The sequence below is a fragment of the Phaethon aethereus genome, assembly GCF_964289735.1.
Source record: "Phaethon aethereus genome assembly, chromosome: 1".
Taxonomy (NCBI): Eukaryota; Metazoa; Chordata; class Aves; order Phaethontiformes; family Phaethontidae; genus Phaethon; species Phaethon aethereus.
Window position 1 is genome coordinate 135,536,043 of NC_138575.1, and position 21,528 is coordinate 135,557,570.

Below are 21,528 nucleotides of genomic sequence, written 5' to 3' on the forward strand. Positions count from 1 at the left end.
TTAGCTACAAGTACCTTAAAAATAGTACACATTTACAGATTATACAGGGGTCAGAGTGCAAATGTGATGACAGAGTTATTTCCAAGGACTAAGTTACTTACAACATCCATTTTTACATCCCAAACAGAAGGCTGTAGACAAACAAACTGAGATTCTTAGATTTAGAAATCTCTTTGCAGTTTCTTGTCCACTTAAAAATGCCTCAAACTAAACTGTTGCTTTATGTAATAATGTTATCACTTTTAATTATGACATATAATCTGCAGTATCTGTCTCCTCCTTTTTTTTTCTTTTGAAGAATGTAGGTGTTCAGAAACTGCTCATATAAAGAACAGAAATACTGGTTGTATCCCCATATGGAATTACAACAATTTTAGATTCTTTTATGTCTTTTGAAGATTTTTTGTAAGCAAAATATGAAAGCAGAAATCTATGTCAGTCCTCAGAAAAACCTTAGGGTTATAGTGATTTTGAGAAAATGCTTAATTTTCTTCTTGCAGCATTTCTTCTATTTCTTTATCCCAGTTTTCATCGCGCTTTTCTGATTCCGTCACCACCTCATACTCTTGAAGCTCTTGTTGTAATTCCTTTTCCCAATCAGCAGTTTCTTCTACAAGAGATAAATGATGTGCAGGAATTAAATTGATAATTCAGAATGTTGCTTATTTATATAAAACTAGATGAATTTGCACTGAATCTCTCTTATATTCCCCCTTATAACTTTGTGGACAATTCTTAAAAAACAAAGAAACGTCAAGATGAGAAATTTCATCTTATTGACCACAGATAGGAGTTAATTAATATACAGGTCTATATTCCTATGGGCATACTATAATAAAGATACAAAAAGCAAATATGCAGCTTAGTTGTAACAAATGTCCCTTTGCAAGCTCATTTCCTACAGTCTTTCAGTCTGCTATCAACTGAATCTCCCTTTGTGCTTCTAAATCTCTGGAAAAAAATGAATGAAGTTCCTAAGTTTGTTGAATATACTCTTAAGCAAAAAAAAAAAAAAAAAAAAAATCAAGATCAAATACTGTGGATAATTTAAAAATAGAAGCAGGTATTCTCCTCACTGACATCTGTAGCTAAGCAAGCTAATTTAATCAGGGTTAAAGGTAATCATATTTCATACTTCAGGGCAAAAAATGAGTCAGAAGGCATTTCTGTCTTAATCTCTGTTTTAATTAGCTCTACCTATCATATGCAAGAGTATGGGGGAGGAGATGGGTGTTTGATGTGTTACATGTTGGTTAGTACTTCAGCCTAGATATGAAGGTACGTAATTCCATAGTCCAAGTCAGTAAGGCCAACTGAGATTTCTCTGAACAAATTACACATTAATGACTTATTGAAACACTTCCATCAAAAAGCTACATGCAAGGAACTCATACGACTGTTAAGAACCCCTCAAGCTTGGCTATGTACTGGAAAAAATAACAATTTCAGAAAACAAGGATTCAGCAACATCCAAAATACATTGTAAGATGAATTCTGAAAATTGTATTATGATAAGCATCTACATATACAAGTGTCTTCATAGTAAATAATTCATTGTGTATGGCCAGAGTCACATCATCACAGATTATTTTTATGCTTTTTACACTGATATTAGTTCTTCTGAATTATTTTAAGTATAAGCCCCACTTTATTTCTTCTCATAATTCTCAAAGCTATTTGTTAAATTTTAATTGTTACAAGTGCATGTAAACCTTTTACAGCTGAGGCATCTGCAAGCTCACAGTCTGGTGCAAATACTGCCTTTTTAGCTGGTGTCACAAGAAGAAAGCCTGACTGCCAACAAGGATATCAATTAAAGAAAGGAAAATTCATAGACATAAGGACCTATGAAAGAGAAGGCAGGGGATGGAGGAGGTAGACAGAAAAAAATACTCCACTATCACTTTCATTAAAGAATGACCTAAATTATTAGGTTCTTTGGATTTAAACTCCTCAGAACTAACGTTCTGTATAAGATGTGGTTCGACTGTGGTAAGAATTATCATTAATTTCTGCAGTATTTCATTGCAGGTTGTTTCATACACTTTGAAAAACAATCACAAATCTACTTTCCTAAATTGAATTACCATCTTTTTTTTTTTAAATCAACATATCTTAGAATTACTGTATTTAAGACACAGAAGGTGATAATAGCTTTACCTTCTACTACTGAAGTCTCTTCTCTGTTTTTGTCTAGCACCAGTTGTTCCATTTCTTTTCTTAGGTCTTCCTGATTCAGATTACAGGCATCAAAAGCATCACTCACAAATTCTGATACACCTGGACTTGTGGAAATCTCTTCGTCATCCTGCAGTAAAATAGTTTTGTATAAGCTTATCCAAAAAGGGGAAAAAAATGTCACCAATACATACTTCCCCCCAGGTGACTGACTGCCTTCTAGGTAGAGTCAGCAAAGAAACAAACCAAATCCATTACTCTGACAACTATTTTTCTTTATGGGCTATTTTTCTTTAAGAGTATTTTTGTACAGACAAATAGCTATACTGAAAATGATCTCCTTTTCATCCTAGGCTCCTTTTTGTGTTCTCTTAACAACTTTAATTAGGTTTTTGTAATCTTCAGAAACAGTAATAAACTCCTAAGTAGTTTAGAACAGTATCTAAGACTAATATTAAAATTTTGACCACAATTGAGTAACAGTTTTCTACATACAAATAAGATTGAGAGGACTGTTCTTTGGAAACCTTTCTGGCTTAATTTAGTCCACTGCATATTACTGGCAAGTGAATGCACAGCTCTGCTTCTGCCAAGAGTGTTCTCTGGCACTGATTTTACAATCTAGAAATGAACAAGGGTCATTACATATCTAAGTTAAAGGTTTTTGCAGTATCAAGCAAAACTTTTCTTGCCATTGCAATAAAATAATGTTGCTATTGCAATGTGTCATTTAGATTTCCCACACTTAAGCCTGACAACTACTGAAGAGCTGGACACAAGACAGCACACGAATATGAAGGTATGCCTTGTGTCTAAATACAGTGCAAACCTCCTACTCCAAACATTTTGGAAATGTCACTCTTCAGAACAAAAACATGTTTTATTATAATGTGCAGGATACTACTGAAAGTATTCTTCAGATAAACTACTTTTTCTTCTACTAAAAATGTGTTTAAAGTGTATGCACTAAAAATTAATACCACTGCAGAACAGGTTAGGACTGTCAGATACTATTATGGTTTCATAGCACAACTTACTCAAAAGGATGCATAATTACCTATTAAGTTACAGCTTCACATACTAAATACCAGATAAAATATAACAGTATTTTTACCTCTTGAGATTTTATTTGAGGCTTTATTGTAACAGGCGGTGTTTTTGGCCGTACTGTTTCTATCAAGAGGGAAAAAAAGGTAGATTACATTTAAATATATAAAGATCTAATTTATTCTGCAGAGCTGTTAAATGTACAAGGAAATACTGCATTTTACGTTTTAAGGAATCCTGATGGTTAAAGGCTAAACTCAGCCACAGGTGAAGCATTTGCAACAACAAACCAGAAGAGAAGCAATCTTCTATTCTTAAGTAAGGCACATTTAGCAAACCATTTCTTCATTACAACTCAACAGTTAAATCACAGGAACTCCTCTGCTCATCAAAATGGTCCAAAGAACCAGGTAAACAGGAACAGTTGGGAATCTGAAAGAAGGTCTTCCATAAACACTTACAAATTGTACCACATGTCACAAGCTCTTTAAAGTTACAAAGGTGTAAACTTAGTCATGAAATGCAGTTACTGCCTCTCACAGAAGTTCACAAACTCCCTAGTACTACTACTGACACAGGCACTAGTTACTTAGGTATACCAGACTACATCTGTACACACACCCCTAAATGGACATGAGCCTAACTGCTCCACAGCCTTATCTTCTTTCACACAGGCAAAGGAAGTCACTGAAAAAGATAAACCCTAGAAGCTGTTCCCAATTTCCTACAAAAACCCACTGTACATTCTGTATTTAACAGCATGGTTCTAGGAAGACAGTGATTGTTTACAAGCGAGGACAGATCTTTCTTCTTGGCAGGTAAAGGAACACTCTAGCTTTCTTCCTCGTGGAACTCACAGGGTAGAGGAGTCACAGTAAAAAGCCAGGTGGCTGCAAGAACAATTACCATACTGGGCAGGTTGTGGTAGTGATGGAGTGCTTGCTTAGCAGTTCTATTTGTTTAAACATGCAAAGCAGCTCCGAGCTTGCTGCTCTGCTTACTGCAGCTGTGCCCAGGTGGACCCTTCCTGCTTACTCAGCAATTTCTGACAGGGGAATTTTTTCAGGTTTAATTTTTAAAATTAAGATCAGCTCTAATTAAAATAATTCCCTAATTGGTAGCTGTCACTGCTTATACAGCTCACCTACTAAATGCCCACTGCTCTGTCCCATTCTCTGTCTTCCTTCCCCTTCCCAGTCTTCAGAGGATCTGTTACTGCACACAACACCACAGCCAAAGGGGCTCCAGCTCTCCCGGCTCAGGGAGGCTGTAGAACATGGCACTAACTCTTCACTGTTTGGCACCAAGTGCCCAAAGCGCAGTGCAAGAGAGGTGCCTCAGGCTCCATCTGCTGCTCTCACGCTGAAGCAGCACAGCAGCTCTGCACTGGGCCATGCACCAGTCTGATGTGACTAACATACCATTAGCACTGTTCTGGATCTACTGGCCTGGCGTCATCTCTTCCACTGCTGATGTGCTCTCTGCCCCTGAGGTAACTTCATTCCCAAGTAAATAGTTACTAATATCCAGAGAAGGACGACAACTTGGCATTTTGTTACAGATCTTATATAGTCTCTACACTAGAATGTGGAATGTCTTCCATTTGTCCCTTCTTTTTTCCTTTCACATCAACCATGCTAATTTAACTTTGTGAAAACAGCAGGTAAGGAAGAGACACTGAGATAAAAATGGAAGGCAATTAATTATATTTTATAGACATCAGTCAGCTTTAAGAAGAAACTCTGAACGTTATAAAGTTACCAACAGGCAATTACTTCCAGTTTTAGCCTCCAACTAAGGAGGGAATGGGAAGGTTGGCAATCCAACCTTCAAAAAGGTTATTTAAATAAAAAATAACACAGATGATTCAGAGCTTCCCAAATCTATCCAATTTTCAATCAAACAAAACAAGTATTTACTACAGTCTGGTCAATGTTTCTTTGCCAGTACAGAATATACAGTCATCAGGACAGCAAATTTATTTGCCTATCTTATACTGGTCTTCTGAATTGTATGAGATCTGCAACAGGCCAAAATACAGTGCTTCCCTCCTCCCCCCCCACCCCTCCCTTTATTTTATTTTTTTTTTTAATGAAGATATGTTTTGTTTTCAGTCACCATTGTGACTGAAATTTTACTAGAGTAACTCTTTGTGTATCATCCAGCAACTTTCTCTTTGACTGGCAATTTCCTAGGGTTTGGATGACTCAAAGATAACAGTTTTGTTGTTCAATAGGGTCAGTTGCCACCTCTCCTGTAGAGTTGAGACACTTCAGTTAAAACAGCCATAGTTTGCCAAACATGAGTATGATACTGTTAAAAAAAAAAAAAAGGAAGTTATGCTGTCCTAGGAACTTACAGTTTAAGACAGCCCATTTAACTACATATTTAGTTTGCATAAAGGAAACCTTCAGCACTGTAATTAATGATAGAGTAACTTCTATTTGACTAGCCAATCAGCCCCAACAGCATCAGCTTTCTTTTTTGTGAAATTGGTTTTCTGAAGCAATGATATGCAGAAACAGAAATCAAATGAAAAGTTCAGTGGAAAGGGGAAGCATACTGATAGTAAACAGACTTCACAGAGAATATGCATATAAACAACAGTGAAGAAAATATCTTTTGGCAGAATTTATATTTCTGATCTTTCCAAATGCAACTGCTTCCTCTATACAAAGGACTAAACGCAGCAGCAAATGAAAGAATTCAATACTCAGAGTTATTGTGAGGCACTACAGAAACCAGAGGAGAAGACAGCCACTACTCTTAATAGTCTATAATATAATCCTATCAGTTGGTGTAATAAAAAACCCAGAGGAACAAAAATCCAAAAAAGATTAAAAAAAAAAAATCACAACAATAAAGAAATCCAAGAAAGAAAGAAAATTAAATAAATGCATTTAGATGCCAATTAGGTGCAAAGGTTTACAAAATCCCAGTGATTTCTGAGTTGATGGCACCTGCACAGGTAACAGTAAACAGAATTTGTTCATAGAAAATGACAAAAATGGGAGCTGAATACGGTGGGAGCGTAGAAGTGATATGACATGAACAGGTAAGTAGGAAATGAGCCTAAATACAGTCTGCACTGAAAGGTAAAGACAAAGGCTTTCTGTTATGATGAAGGAGTTAGTGTAGGCCATGTAAGAGTAATTCTTTTACACAAGGAAAAAATTTAAGTCTCAGCTTCTACAAAACCGATCAGTTGTTTCTCCATATAATCACATTTCCTCTATTGCTCTTCTGTTTTTATGGAGAGAAAAGAACATGCTTACAAAACTACGAAAACAATAGGAAGATTCACTATCATGTAATTCTAAACTTCATTTTTTAACCTGCACGTATTTTAAATTAAAGGTACAGGAAAAAACCCAAACACAAGTTCTGTGCTCCTTTGCTTAAAACAGTCTTCTGAACTCTACCGAGCAAAAGAACTACATTACATTAATAGTAAACACGTAAGTCATGTTGGGCTATTTCTATACTGTCTTAGTCAATCTTCCCAGGGATAGAACCTTGGTCCCCACAGCCCACTGGTGTGTGCTGGTAATACTCTCCTCAAAAGCTAGCATCCTCTGGAGGGCACATGGCCTGTGGTCACTTTGCACAGATTTGTCCTCCATGTAATATGCTGAAGTGAGGCTGTGGTTTGGTTTTTTTTTTAAGCTTACAAAGCCTTAAATAGCATGAGCGGGGTTTCTGATTGACAGCATGCTGTTCAACATGGGAACATGCTACAATGTTTGATTGTACATAGTCCATTGGGACAGCAGACAACTGTCCTGGATAAAAGAAGCCAGGATTGGTGCCTCTTGGTCTGAAGTAGATTCTGGAGTGACCTGTCCTGTCAGCATTGCTTGAATTTTAACTCAGAAAAAACTACTTTGTTCATTCTAGATGGGGACCTTGCCTATGAGAACACATGTGCACTCTGAACAGAACCTATAAGAAACAGAATGAAACAAACTGATAGCAAAGGCACACATGCACAACAAAAACCCCAAACAAACCTTGAGAAAACTACTACAGTCCTTTTTGAAAAGGTATCTTCTATGCAACATGCAAGCCTGGTTCTGCAATTCCCCTTGTAACCTCCCCTTCACCCCAAGGTTCATCTGCCTGTGTCCAAGGAGCCAAGGCCCAGCTGACTAACCCTAGCTCAGGCTGTGCAGAAAATTACTAAGTCATGCAGAAGAGCTGTGATAAAGTTTGTAAAATTATAAGAAAGGTGAAATTAGAAACTGAGGTAGGATTAGAAAGATGGGATCATTAGCAGTGCAAATACTCAAGAGGGAAAATACCAATATGGAAAAAGAAGTCAACATGGCAGTGATCAGTTGGTTGTCAGTCAGGCCAGCAGTGTCAACAGGACATCAGCATTCATGGATTTCATGGATGATGCCAATTTACTCATGTTGGGGATATGATAATCTGTTCCAAGTTGCAGCGAGGGCTTTCTCCTTCTGCCTAATGCCTATTCAGCCTGCCAAGATTCTTCAGGTATCTTACCGGGGTGGTGAGCTTAAGCTAAGATTTTAAGGAGCTACTAGTTATCTTTTGTGTCTTAGCCAGTAACTGCTTTACAGTCTTTACGCTGCATGTATTCCCACTTGCAGAATTTGTTTGCGTGCAGATAAAGATGCCCAGTGGTTCATAAGAGGGTCAGTAAGGACAATCTGTATAAACTGATCAGTGTAACTGAAGATGCCTATGTTGAAGTGGCTTTTTCATCTCAAGGTTGAATCCCAGGTAGCCTCCTGGTCCCCATCTTCCTCCATTTCTATAATATACTGTGTGCCTTTCCACATCCTGCATGCGTCTCTGCGTCCAGCATTACCAGAGTAATTCTACCTCCATATCACTAATTTTGTTTGGCTGGAGGCCTAAGCAAAAGCCAAGAGCAAACCATATGCCAGCTGGCTGGGTTGGCTAGTATCTGTTGTCTTATCAGGTGAACCAAAGGTACCCCCTACTTCTTTTCTGAAAAGTCAAAAAAGCACACCAGAGACCACTAGTGGTCTTGAGCTATTATAAGCCAAGTACAAAATTTCATCTCTTGAGATTTCCACTCTTCTGACAAAGTTGGCTGAAATTGGAAAATGGCTTAAAAGCACTAGTAGCCCCATCTTCCCCCATCTGGACAAACAGACCAAGTATGACAAGAGAAGCTCTGACTTCATAGGAAATCCAGGATAAAAATTCAATGTCACCTGATGTATACAGTCAGTATACATGACACTAACTTAATGAGCTGTGTTAAAACAAATCCTTTCTATACCTTTCAGTTGACTATCCTCTTCTCTGCCTTTGTTCTCTTCTTTTCCTACTGCTTGCTGTTGAGCTGCAAGTGCGGTGAGTTGTGCAGACTGTTTAATTAGGGACACCCTGTAGAAATAATTTCTCCAGAACACCTCCTCCTTTATGCTAGAGAGAACAAACAGATTTTGATTACTACATTTGGAAATGTAGTTCTTTTTACCATCTAGCAATGAAATAAAATTAAATACGCAGAGGGAAGGAGTAGACATAGCTGCCTTGTAAGTAAAAACTTAAGTTTAACAATATCCATCATTGTAGAAGTTCTTGATCTCTTACAAGACAGTTACAGTGGACTTGAACGTATAATATAATATGTTATTTCTTTAGAAAAAGCTTAACAGAATGCAGCAATACATCATTTGTAACAGTATTATGCTGTTCCATGTCTCTTGCCAAATTTTGTAAACAAACCCAACAAGCCAAATAACCCTGTTCTCTTCACTTACCAAAACCAACATTCTATTATTGTCAAGTTATATTCATCTACATCTTCCCTAGACGTCAGGTGGAACTGCAACATCTTTGATCTTTAGGCAGAAGCCATTCCTAGTTTGCAGAAGAACTATTTTGGCATGTCTGCAGGACTTTCAGTACCTAGAAACTGCCATCTTGGAAATGACCAGCTCTGATAAGCGGGAGACTACTGCATTTCTTTGGTGCCATTTCCCTCTGATAATTCTCCAGCAAGCAAGAAAAGACCCAACTTTAACCCAGAGAGAAACGAAGCCACAAATGGCAGGGCCCATGGGTACGAATGTGTGTAGGTCAAGAAAGAAAGAAAGAAGAGAGTGAAGTTACCTTCTTGCCTGTTCAGGCAATCAATGACTACTGAGACTAGAACAGAAAAACCCTATTAAGCAATGGGGTAGGATACTGGAGCAGGCCATAACTGCTAGGACAAAGACCTTATGGACCTTTTAATTAGGTGCACTAGAAGGAAGGCAGTCATAACACAGAGCTTTTGCCAGTGCCTATTCAAAACCAGTTTTTCTTGCTTGCATTGCTGCTGTTTTGTGATGCATTCTTTTACTATTTCTCCATGGGGCCTCTGACTACCTTTAATAACCTTTTTGGGGTGTCATTTACACCAACAGACCTGAACATTTTTGTTGCTGCATTTACCTTTGTTTGGGAAAAAGATTTTCAATTCATTTAGCACACTGGACATGGAAAAATTTAAGGCCTCGTTCATACTTAAGTCAACAGGTCCTTATCAGCTCTGAATTTCTAACAGATCTACTTCTGTTCTTTCCTCTAATTGCTAAACTGCAATGCACATGCAATATTCCATGCATTTGAAATTAGCAGATTTAAAATACATACAGAGGAAGTACATAAAGAAAGAATTGAAGGAAAAGAAAAAGGAGTAATTTATGAATATTTATAGACACATTAAAAGTACGGCCAAACATAGTTACCAGCAGAAATTACTTACTGTTTGGGAACGAGATCAAACCTCATCCTATTGAGAAGCTCATCTTCTTGTAACATCACCATTGCAACAGGGTACATTTGATCAAAGTCAAAATTAAACTGCACACCTGCTGGAGGATCCCGCAGAAAATTTCGTTTATCCTTTGAAGAACATATTTATGGTCATTAACTGATATTAGAAAAAGGATATCATATTACACACACAAGACCAGCAAAGCAATTCCACTTCCCACATAATTCTGTCATTCCACAAAGCTGTAAAGCCTTTATAAAAACCAAAAATTATACTGGGGACCTACTTTGGCCCAAGTTGATACTGAAAAAACTATTTACTCTTGCACATGATCAGTGCAGTGACAGACACATTAAAAGAAGTGTATCGAAAATACATAATTTAATAATGCCAGCCAAACTTACTGTGAAAAAAAAGGAAGTTTTAACCTCTCCAAGAGAAAAATTTCAAATCTTACAGGAAATTAAATACTTACGGCTGATAAGGCCAGTATTTGTTGTTGAATTGTCTCTTCTTCATTGCTGTCTACCCAGGGAGGCACTGCTGCTTCTGTTATTGAAAGGAGGAAAATAATTGCATGTGTATTACTTTTAAAAAGTACCTTACATAAAGTAACATATAACGTCATAAAAATAAGCAGACTTACATCAGTAAGCCAATTCATTGTTCCCTTTTCCTAAACTAAGCTTATGGCATAAGAGAGAAACTCTAGGAATGGATCTTTGTTAATCAGAGACAAAAACACTCTAAAATAAATAGTTGCTGATTTTGGTTTGTAGAACTAAAACTGTGGGGATTTCTTTGCATTCTGTTCAGTCAGAACTTGGTGCCTCTTACTGTAGTTGCTGAAGTAGTGCTTTATAACTGGTTAAGCTGCCTGCAAATAGAAATTTCTAGATTCACTTTAAACATGTAAACTTTGTCTAAATTAAGTTTTCAAAATAATTTACTATTGTATTAATTTTCTAACATCCAGAAGACACTAATTCTGTAACAAAGGAGAAAAATAAGTTATTTGTTATAAATTACAATGTTATACATTGAATAAGCATACTTGAGTTCAGCTGCTTCATATATTTACAGAGATACTTCCAAAATCGCCCATAGGCTGTACATAGAGGAAAATAAACTATTGTAGATGTATAGAAATCTATTCATCCCTTCACTGTCAATGCAAATTCAGCCTACAGAGACATTATGATGCATCTGTAACAGTTAACAAGTAATTCTTGTGCACTTAATACTAACAATGCTCATGTGCCTTTGCACCCGACATCAGCAAGATCTTTCACCCGCATGGATTCACCTCTGATGCTAATGCTTCTTTCAGTTAGGCCATCTGTTACTCCTTTTGTCAGTCTAGCTACCTATTTTCATGAAACTTGTAGAAATGTTTTAACATATGTGAAAGTTTACTAACAGAGACAAAAAGATAGAAACACAGACAACGCAATCACATAAGCAGTCTTGCAAGAAGAAACCAGACTAACATACGAACTACAGGCAGTATGAAAAATTTTATCACAATCCATTTAAAACCTGCTCATTTTCAAGATTAGTAAGAGCTACTAATTATTCAAACTGTCAGAAATTACTGCATTCAGGTAACACAATAAAAGAGACAAAAGCCAATGATGAAACACAACGTAGAAAAAAACTGTGCTTATTTTAAAGTCTCAAATAGATCCACTGATGTCAATAGTACATGGGTGGATAACTCAAAGGATTTAGATCATGGATAATTATAAAGCAAATGACTTATGGGATAGAACAAGAGCAATTATGCCTTTAATGTAAGCAGAGCAACTCCTACAGCGAAACTAATTAAATACTGTAGTGCAAACCCTAACCCATATTTTTCATTTCATTATGAAAACGTGACATGATTGCTAAAGCTCAAAAGAAAGGTAATCAGCATGCCTGTTTTCAGTAAACACACAGGCTTAAGACTCAAAACAACAGCAAGAGATCAGCTTTGCTAGCTCAGTGATCTTTGAGTTAATTTCATAAAGCTGAATTTAGTTAAAAAAGCAAATATAACCCAACTGGAAAACGTAACACTAACCTCACTTTAAAATGTCCTCTTCCTACTCCATGATAATATGTTAATATCTGCCATAATGTGTTTGTTTTTCATTAAACAGAGTTTTGATAGATTAGGTTTAGATATAGCTCAATTATCGAGCTTTCAGCAAGTTTTAGCTCATTTAATGTTATGCATTATAAAAAAAAAAGTATACATTACCTGATTTTTTTGTTTGCTGCTCTTGGACAAATTTTTTCTGTTCCTTCTGAAAATCTCCAATAATTGTCTAAAGTAAAAATTAGGGAACCGCAATTAAAAAAAAAAGTTACTCCTCTTCTTTCATGTTCACATTGAAAGTGCTTTCAAATACACTGCAGTATCATATTCTTATATCCCTGGTGGCCCTTTTTATAAGTTAATTAAAAGTATTTCATTGTGAAGCATACATTCCCCTTTACTGAAACATTTGATTTTGACTTTAAAAGTTTAAACTATTGTGTATGCTTTCAAAATTATATTTATAGTTTTATCAGGTTCAGGGGACAAAAACAAAAAAAAAGGAGGAAAATCCTAGCTGATAATTTGAACATCAGCATACTATGCATATACACTTACCGCCGTACCATATCAAATACAGACAACATAAACTAACTGTCTAGACCTATTTAAACATGTTTTTAAAGCATTAACCACTTAAAGATACCCTTGGCCTTACAATAAGTTTCAAGAGTTCCCTATGAAATATATCCACTGCAATAAATTGGATGTGTAAAATTGTAAGTATTATTTTCAGAATGACTGCTCAGCTGAAATAAAATAATTTCTCGATTTATGTTGGATTCACAAAATACAAATTTTAAGCAGCAGGGTCTATGGCTTAACAAGTTGCCAAAAGGCATGCAAGTCTTCAAGATAAATCCTGGTAAATTCCTACTTTTTTTTTTTTTCCTTTCAACAACCCCACATTTCAGATTAAGATTAACATCAGTGACAGAACTACTGTAGTGCCTGTTATACAAACAGATCATTGTGGGTCCTCCTGGTTGTAAGTTATATGAATTTTTGGTATTTATGGAATAAAATAATTTATATGGCGTAAGACAAAAGCTTTATGATGATATAGCTATTATCTGTTTCTCCCCTATGTAAACTTATTAGTCAAAATAGGGAATTCATATTACTCTAAGGCATTCACAGAAAAAAGAAAATAGTATTTTAGGCATAAAATATGCTGTAGGTACTTAGCTACAGTTTCTTATGAGCATTATTATTTGTGTATTAAATTACCAAGTAACCTTCTTATGTGTACCAAATTACGTTAGACTCTAACTTACCATAGTAGGAAATATAACTCTGCTATTACATATAGACAGTTGTCACTAAAAAGTCAATGAAATCTGGAGACAAATTCAATCATAACAGACATTTAGAAGTGTCATTTGACGATTAGTTTGGAAGACAACATGAAAAGTAATTATATCAGGAAACTGAATTTCACTATATTTTAAAAAACAAAAAAAGGAACACTTCAGTTCCCCTGAAGTGATGTTTGAGATACAGGAGCAGGAGGAGGGGTCTGGCTGCATCTGCCATGTCTGACACTCCTGGATGCAGTCCCACTACAGCTGCATCGGTTTTGGCCAGTTCCCTTTACCTTCCCCTTCCAAGCGACCCTCCTAAAAACCAGACCACTACGTAGCACTCGTGGCTGCTTCTTTTTTTTCTCTCCCCTTTCTGCAAGTTCATGACTTAAAGCACTGGAAGAACACCTGCTGGCAGAAGTTTAAGCAACTGGAGCTGGCAGCCAGGACCAGGGAGGGCAAGTGCTAAGTGGCAGGGTCCAGGTTAGGAGAACAGGACAATAGTAAGCTGTTTCATTAATTCATTAGGTCTTAATGAAACCATACCTGTATAGCTCTACGGTCTTAGTACACAAAATCCACAAAGCTGACCTAATTCTGAATCTTGCTCCAGAGATCCATTTAAGATGCAGGCTATGGCATTCCTCTTTCTACCTAAATAAACTGGGGAAAAAACCCCAACCCACACATCTCCCAGACACCCCCCAACTGCCTATCTCTACTAACTCTTCCAGAATTTCCTCCTATGTCAGCATTTTTCATATTTTCTTCTGGTCTTTCTCAAGTGTATCTACATCCTGAAGGAATGGAACACAGGTGCAGTACTGAGTAAAGCAGAATGATCATTTTTTGGCATGCCTACCCTGAATAAATATTTCAGTCACATCATTTGTCATGACAAGAGATATGTACTCTTGAAAGACGTTAATTCTTTAAGCCAGCTTAAAGTTTTCACATGCCGGATTTGCTACCCATTACAACAACAGTGAGCAAGCAGATCTTTCAGATCAAGTATCTAGAAATAAAATACCTTATCAATGATACTGTCGATTTTTCCTTCTTCTACAGACTTCTTTATCGTATGTGCTGTTTCAGCAACGGATTCAGATATCTTCTTTGTAGCAGCTGTGGCAAAATTGAAGAGGTAACCTGTCACAGATGAGAAGAAAAAGAGCTCAGGCAAGACCTCTTTACATCCAGTTCTCTTACTAGATTTTCCTTTCTCTTTAGACTTTTGGACACCTACTTGAAATCTTGTTTCAAATTCATTTAACCCAGCTTCTGGCCTACAAGGAACTCCTAAACTCCTATTTATCCTTTTCTAGTTCATATGCTTTAGTGACGATGATCAAACTGTATGTTTGATCACAACTTTCTGTAAATAAAACTTTCATACATGAACCTTGTTTACTAAATCAAACATTCCTAACAGGCCTTGAAATACTGCTTTACAATTAGTTTTCTGAAGCAATGGGTCTTTCCTAATTTCATTTAAGTAATTAAGAGACATTAAGCAATAAAGTAACTTTAGCAACAGTATTAAAACAGAATTATATTTTTTTAAAAAAATCAACATGCACAATAAAGTCTCATGAAGACAGTAAATGCATGAAAAATTTTAGGCAAGTAACACTTGAGATTCCTTCAAAAGTCTTAAGATAGAAGCTTGCTCTTGATGTGTTCCCTTTTCTGTTTTGCATTGGTCTCCTTTCAGCTCCATGAGAAACACTGTAGCCCTGTTTGCTTATTCTTCTGAGTATGTTCAGAACACCAGTAACAAATATTTTCAAAGACTAACTAGCATTTTTTAATATTAGTAGCGCTGAAGTGAAGAAAGGTGTCAGGGAAAGAACTACGTAGCATCGACAGTTGCCTTGTATTGTTCATTTTAATTAAGGAGAACAAACTTGCAAGCAGCAAAATGTGTATCACAAACCTTCAGAAACATTAAATATCAGCTTATTGACAAAGGGTCTTAAACCAACTTTGATATTGTTTATTTCTCAGATAATGACATGATGTCACAAGCACTTAATTACATTTGAACAGTTGTATTATGATATGTAATATCACAGTTAGAGTACATACAATGATACAACATTGGTGCCATAGTAAATATAATCGTATAATAATTGCAGAGAGATCTACATAGATTGGAGCACTGGGCAATCATCAGCTGCATGAAATTTAACAAGAACAAATGCCAGATTCTGTACCTACGATGGAATAACACTAGGCACAGGTATAAACTGGGATAGGAGCGGCTGGCGAGCAGCCCTGCAGGAAGGGATCTGGGGGTGCTGGCTGGCAGCAGGCTCAATACGAGTCAGCTCTGTGCCCTGGCAGCCAAGGGGGCAAACAGCATCCCGGGGTGCATCAAACACAGCATAACCAGCCGCTCAGGAGAGGGGATCATCCCGCTGTATTCAGCGTTGGTGCAACCTCACCTTGAGTACAGTGTGCAGTTCTGGGCCCCACCGTTTAAGAAGGATGTGACAGTCCTTGAATGCGTCCAGAGGAGGGCAACAAGCTGGTGAAAGGGGTGGAAGGACTGTCCTATGTGGCGCAGCTAAGAACTTTGGGCTTGTCTAGTTTGGAGAAAAAGAGGTTGAGGGGCGACCTCATTGCTCTCTATAGTCTCCTGAGGAGAAGTGGAGAGGAAGGTGCTGATCTCTTCTCCCTGGTATCCAGTGACAGGATCACAGAATCACTAAGGTTGGAAAGGACCTTCAAGATCATCAAGTTCAACCATTAACCCAACACCACCATGCCCCCTAAACCATGTCCTGAAGCACCACATCCACACGGTTTTTGAATACTTCCAGAGATGGTGACTCCACCACCTCCCTGGGCAGCCTGTTCCAATGCTTGACCACTCTCTCGGTGAAGAAATTTTTCCTAATATCCAATATAAACCTCTCCTGGCATAACTTGAGGCCATTTCCTCTCGTCCTATCACTAGTTACCTGGGAGAAGAGACCAACACCCTCGTCGCCACAACCCCCTTTCAGGTAGTTGTAGAGAGCGACAAGGTCTCCCCGCAGCCTCCTCTTCTCCAGACTGAACAACCCCAGTTCCCTCAGCCACTCCTCATAAGACTTGTGCTCCAGACCCCTCACCAGCTTCGTTGCCCTTCTTTGGGCACACAGGATGCATGGGAATGGTTCAAAGCTGAAGCAGGTGAGGTTCAGACTGGACATCAGGAAGCATTTCTTTACCAAGAGGATGGACAATGCCCTTAATAACGTGCTTTTAGCTTTTGGTCAGCCCTGAATTGCTCAGGCAGTTGGACTAGATGATCTTTGTAGGTCCATTCCAACTGAACTATTCTATTCTAATTCTGGGGTTAGAAGTAGTGATGGTGGATCTAAGCTGCACATATTATATGGATCTAATATATTTATATACCAAAGATGTATTTGAGGCATTAGTAAGAATGCAAAGCACATGGGATGGTAAGAATATTTTAGTTATTCCAAAAAAATCAACTTCACTTTTATGCAGGGGATTTAAAAAAAAAACCCAGCAGGTCTGTTTTAAACAAACAAAAATCCACCTTCCCTCTCAAGATGTCACAAAAATTCCAGTTTCCTTATAGGTTAAAAATGTCAGAAATAACCTTACCATGCAAAAAACTCATGAATTGTGTCCTGATTTCAGCTGGGATACAGTTAATTTTCTTCCTAGTAGCTGGTATAGTGCTGTGTTTTTGATTTAGCATGAAAATAATGTTGATAACACACTGATGTTTTAGTTGTTCCTAAGTAGTGTTTATACTCAGTCAAGGACTTTTCAGCTTCCCATGCTCTGCCAGCAGGGAGGTGCACAAGAAGCTGGGAGGGGGCACAGCCAGGACAGCTGACCCAAACTGGTGTATTCCATACCATACAATGTCACACTTGGTATATAAACTGGGGGGAGTTAGCGGAGGGGTGGCGGCCGCAGCTCAGGAGCTGGCTGGGCATTGGTCAGTGAGCAATTGTATTGTGCATCACTTACTTTGTATATCCTTTTATCATCATAATTACTATTTTCTCTTCCCTTGCTGTCCTATTAAACTGTCTTTATCTCAACCCATGAGCTTTACCTTTTTTTTTTTTTGATTCCCATCCCCATCCACAAGGTGGGGAGGAGTGAGTGAGCAGCTGTGCGGTGCTTAGTTGCCAGCTGGGGTTTAGCCATGACAAGTTGTTTTAAGACACAGTTGTTGGTCACTGGTAGAATGAGTTACTTTGGAACATTCATGTAATCTTTTGGAAAGCTGACTGTTCTTTGTGGCATATAAAATATTCTTTCTTTAATGATGCCACCAAATCAATACTGACAAATGCAGAGGTCTAGCCAGCCCTCAAGCAAGCCAGTTTTTTTATACGTAACTTTCATTTATAAGCCACAGAATGGTGGCAAGCAAACTTCCTTCGAGTACTTGCTAGCGTCTTTTGTATCTGTTATCAGGTTTTCCAACCCTGATTTTCACATTGTGTAAAAAAAAAAAAAAAGCCGCCTATCTCCTACACTTTAGCTATAGACATATATACTGTCCTGCTTATGACAGTAGAGGAAGCAGCAGCCTACTGGATTGTTTCCTCCCTACCAGCTTTTATTGGTCATTTTACGTATCCCTGTAACCTCTCTCATATGCAATCGTTTTAGGTGTAAAAGGTGCCGAAACATTTGCTGTCCAGTGATATTTTGGTATTATTGACCAATATGGTTTTGGCCACTCCTGGAACCAGTCTGAGTAACAAAAGGCTTTTTATTTCCATTAAGAGCAAATATTTTTCTGAACCATGGTACTTAGCATTAGAAAAATCCAATCAATGATGGAAAAATAACACTTTTACTTTCAAATGACCAAGAAGGTTTCCCTCCCTCTTACAAATCTATGCCTGTATTAAAAATATGTATCTAGCAATATTTCTATTATTATTTCACATTGACAAACTCTCCTAACCTTTGTAATGATGTGATAATAAGCAAAAAATAATCTATGTAAGGCTTCAGCTTTATCAGTAAAATTCTTTATGTGCTAGAGGAGTCTTTCTACAGAGCTACCCTGGTTGTTAGTCATGCATACATTTCTAGAGTAACCATGTGTTTAAAAGTGATGTCCAAATCCTTGCAAAAAAGTCTTTCCACCACAATCTTCTCTAGTGTCACAGTCAACGAATCCACAGATCACGAAAGCCAATTCTCACTTTCAGAGCAAATTATATCTGTAACAATCAATACTTACTTACTCTTTCCCTGAAAATTCAGAGTGACAACCAGATTAAGATCAATTTACAATAACCAGAGAAGTATTTGACCAAACTACAAAGATAATCTGCTGCGCCTCAGATAGCCCAAGGCAAAGCACAATAAAGAACCATCTCAGACTAACCTTTCAGTGGATCTTGATCCACCATTTCAGAGCTGTACTTTGGATTAATTTTATCTAAGTATCTACTATAATAAAGCAGAATTCTTACCTACAGCAAATTACATCCTTACCTCATTACAGATAAGTTCAACAAAATAATCAAAACCTATTACTTTCCTACGGAAATATCACAGAAACCCCACACCAATTCATGAAGTATGTTATTCTATATGTATACATCACCTCTCACACAATGACAACAGAACAGATACTTAAAGAAAAGCTGTTCATTTAGTAACAATTATGGAAAAGATGATAACTGAAAGGAACATTTGCAGCCATTTACTTGGTTTGTATTTTAAATAGTCAAGTTTTTTAAATGGGTGGGGTTTTTTTTATCTCCAGTGAGGCAACATCCGTTAACAGTGCACAGAATTATTAGCAACTTAAGTATTTCTTGTTGTCAGTAACTGCTATTTAAAAAGAATCTCAGAAATGCAGAAAAAAGATGATGAAATTAGAGAATTAGGTCACTTCCAAACTTCCAGCTTTAGCAATTGCATAGGATTGTTTCAGAACTGTGGAAGAGACTGAACAAGCTGCATGAAAAACTACATGGTAGTAATGCATGCCACAGACTACAGTAAAAGAGATGCAAAACAAACATATGTGAAAACATAAAATAAAAAAGGGTGGGGAAGAATGACTTTTAACTCTACTTCACTGAGATTATCTTCCATAGTAGTTCAGCTGACCTGAGTTGCCATTTACACCTGGAACCCCATGCTTCAGAGCTGTTTTGCTATCTTTAAAGGAGTATTCTGGTCACCTCAAACTTGTGTTCCCCATTTTGCATCACTATGCAAGCTACATTGGAGTTGCAACTATCTAGATGAAAAGTGATTTTTCTTTTACATTTGTTGAACTGAGAATTAACATGCTTAACTCATCTTAAAACCTATCTCTAACTGTTTAGTTCAACTAAAGCTTTGGTGTATGTGCCAAGGGTACGTAATGGTAACTTCTCCAACCCCTAAGCATGCATTAGGCTGGTCTACCTTCACCTCTCCAGCCGCCACCCTGCTCTTACCACACTATGGGAATTTTTCTACCAAGACTACCGTTTCATTTTTTTTAAAACAGACCCACAGCAGCACTCGCACCCTGGGCACACCCCTCCAACAACTGAAGCTCTGCTTCTGCTCAAGTCTTCTCCTTGCCTGAGGGCTCCCACCAGCGACCCGTGCGGGCCCAGGGTACCCCGGGGAGCGGGGCGGAGGCAGCAGGGGCACTTGGGGCAGCCTCGGGGGCAGCGCCAGGGGCGCTTTCTTGTGGGGTGCGGACGGTGCCCCGCCGCCTCCGCCCCGCTCCCCCCGGCAGCACTGGCGTGCGAGGGCAGGACACTCACTGCCGAGTCCCTTGGCCTGACTGAGGAGCGCCTCCGAGTCCACCTGCAGCTCCACCTGCTCCGCGTTCTGCACGGCCGGCTCCCCGTCTGCCGCCGCCTCCTCCTCCTCCTCCGCGGAGCTGCTGCCCTTCTCGGGCGACAGCAGCTTCTCCTCTCCTGCCCGCTCCAGCCCCAACCAGCTGCCCAGGCCGCGCAACATGGCGCAGGAGCGGCACCGGCCGCGCCCGGCCGTTAACGGGCACTCCTAGCGCCAAGGGACGAGCAGCTCCGTACGCGGAAGGCCGGCCTGCCCGCCCGGCTCCTTCCGCATACGCCACTTCCGCCTGTCACGGGGAAGGGTGGTGCTCTAGGGGTGGGAAGAGCGCCGCCGGCGGAGGGGCGGGAGGCCCGTGGGGCCGCCCCGGGCCACCTGTCCCGCGGGACCGACACCGGGCGCCCGCGGCCCAGCCGGCTCCTTTGCCTGCGTGGGAGGCGCACGGAGGGTGACTCCCCGCGGCTGACCGGTGTGTGCTCTGGGCTCGTTCCGCTTTGAACGGGGTTCCTGGCAGCGGGCGCACCTCGCCTTGGCGCTTGGGCCGCCTGCTGGAGTGTCCGCCGTTATAAACCGAAAAGGCGGCGGGGGGGCGGTAAGTCACAGGCCAGCGGCTTGCGGTCGCCCTCCCCAGTCGCCCGGCCCGGCGGCTGCCCTTCTGACGGCCCTTCCCGCCCCGCACCCGGGCCGCTCTGAGGGAACGGCCCGCCCGGCTGCTGGGGCGGGGCGGCGGCAGCCCCTTGCCTGCGGCGGAGTTCGTTACCGTGGCGCGGCCCGTTTGAGGCGCAGCGCCCCGCCATCGCCGCCGAAGGCGACAAGCCCCTCTTGACAAGCCTAAAAGGAGTCTTGCGTCTTCCCCTCTTCTTGTGTTTGTTTCCGGTTCCCAGCAACATGTTTTCTTCCCCTATTCTCTTTTTGCTTTCCCTCCCGTAAATCTGTTTCCTTCTCCTTTTACAAGCGACTTCCCAAGGCACCTGGCGCTCTTCGTTTCGATTGCAAGCAAACATTGGGTTTCCTTTAAGCTGCTTGGGAAATCGCTGTTCTGGCTAAAATCACAGTGACCCTTTCATTTTGGTTCCTGGAAGCAAGGACATAGGGTTTAAGAGTTTTGAAGTGGCACATACTCAAGATTTATACCTGTTGTTAAAATAATGTATGCCCCCTTCTTTTTTCTTCGAGTAGCCTTGAAACTGGCTTAGATGATTATGAAATATTAATGTTGACAACTACAGTAGCTGATTTATGAAGGAAGAGTCTGAAACAGAGGAGGTAGGCTCCAAATATTAAAATCTATGCTCTTAAAAAATCACATATTAAAATTAAATGGCAGGGAAAAGTTAATTCCTGAT

At 39.3% G+C, this 21,528-nt stretch overlaps 1 protein-coding gene across 1 annotated transcript; it reads right to left on the bottom strand.

Moving 5' to 3' along the window:
- Positions 1 to 482: 482 nt before the first annotated feature.
- SYAP1 (synapse associated protein 1) lies at positions 483 to 20,347 on the bottom strand (the record flags this gene model as incomplete). Its single annotated transcript, XM_082006476.1, has 9 exons — positions 483 to 610; positions 2,161 to 2,308; positions 3,293 to 3,351; positions 8,504 to 8,649; positions 9,980 to 10,119; positions 10,467 to 10,540; positions 12,237 to 12,303; positions 14,409 to 14,527; positions 20,149 to 20,347. The coding sequence occupies 9 exons, from the start codon at positions 20,345 to 20,347 to the stop codon at positions 483 to 485; spliced, it is 1,080 nt and encodes a 359-aa protein (XP_081862602.1).
- Between the last annotated feature and the right edge of the window lie 1,181 nt (positions 20,348 to 21,528).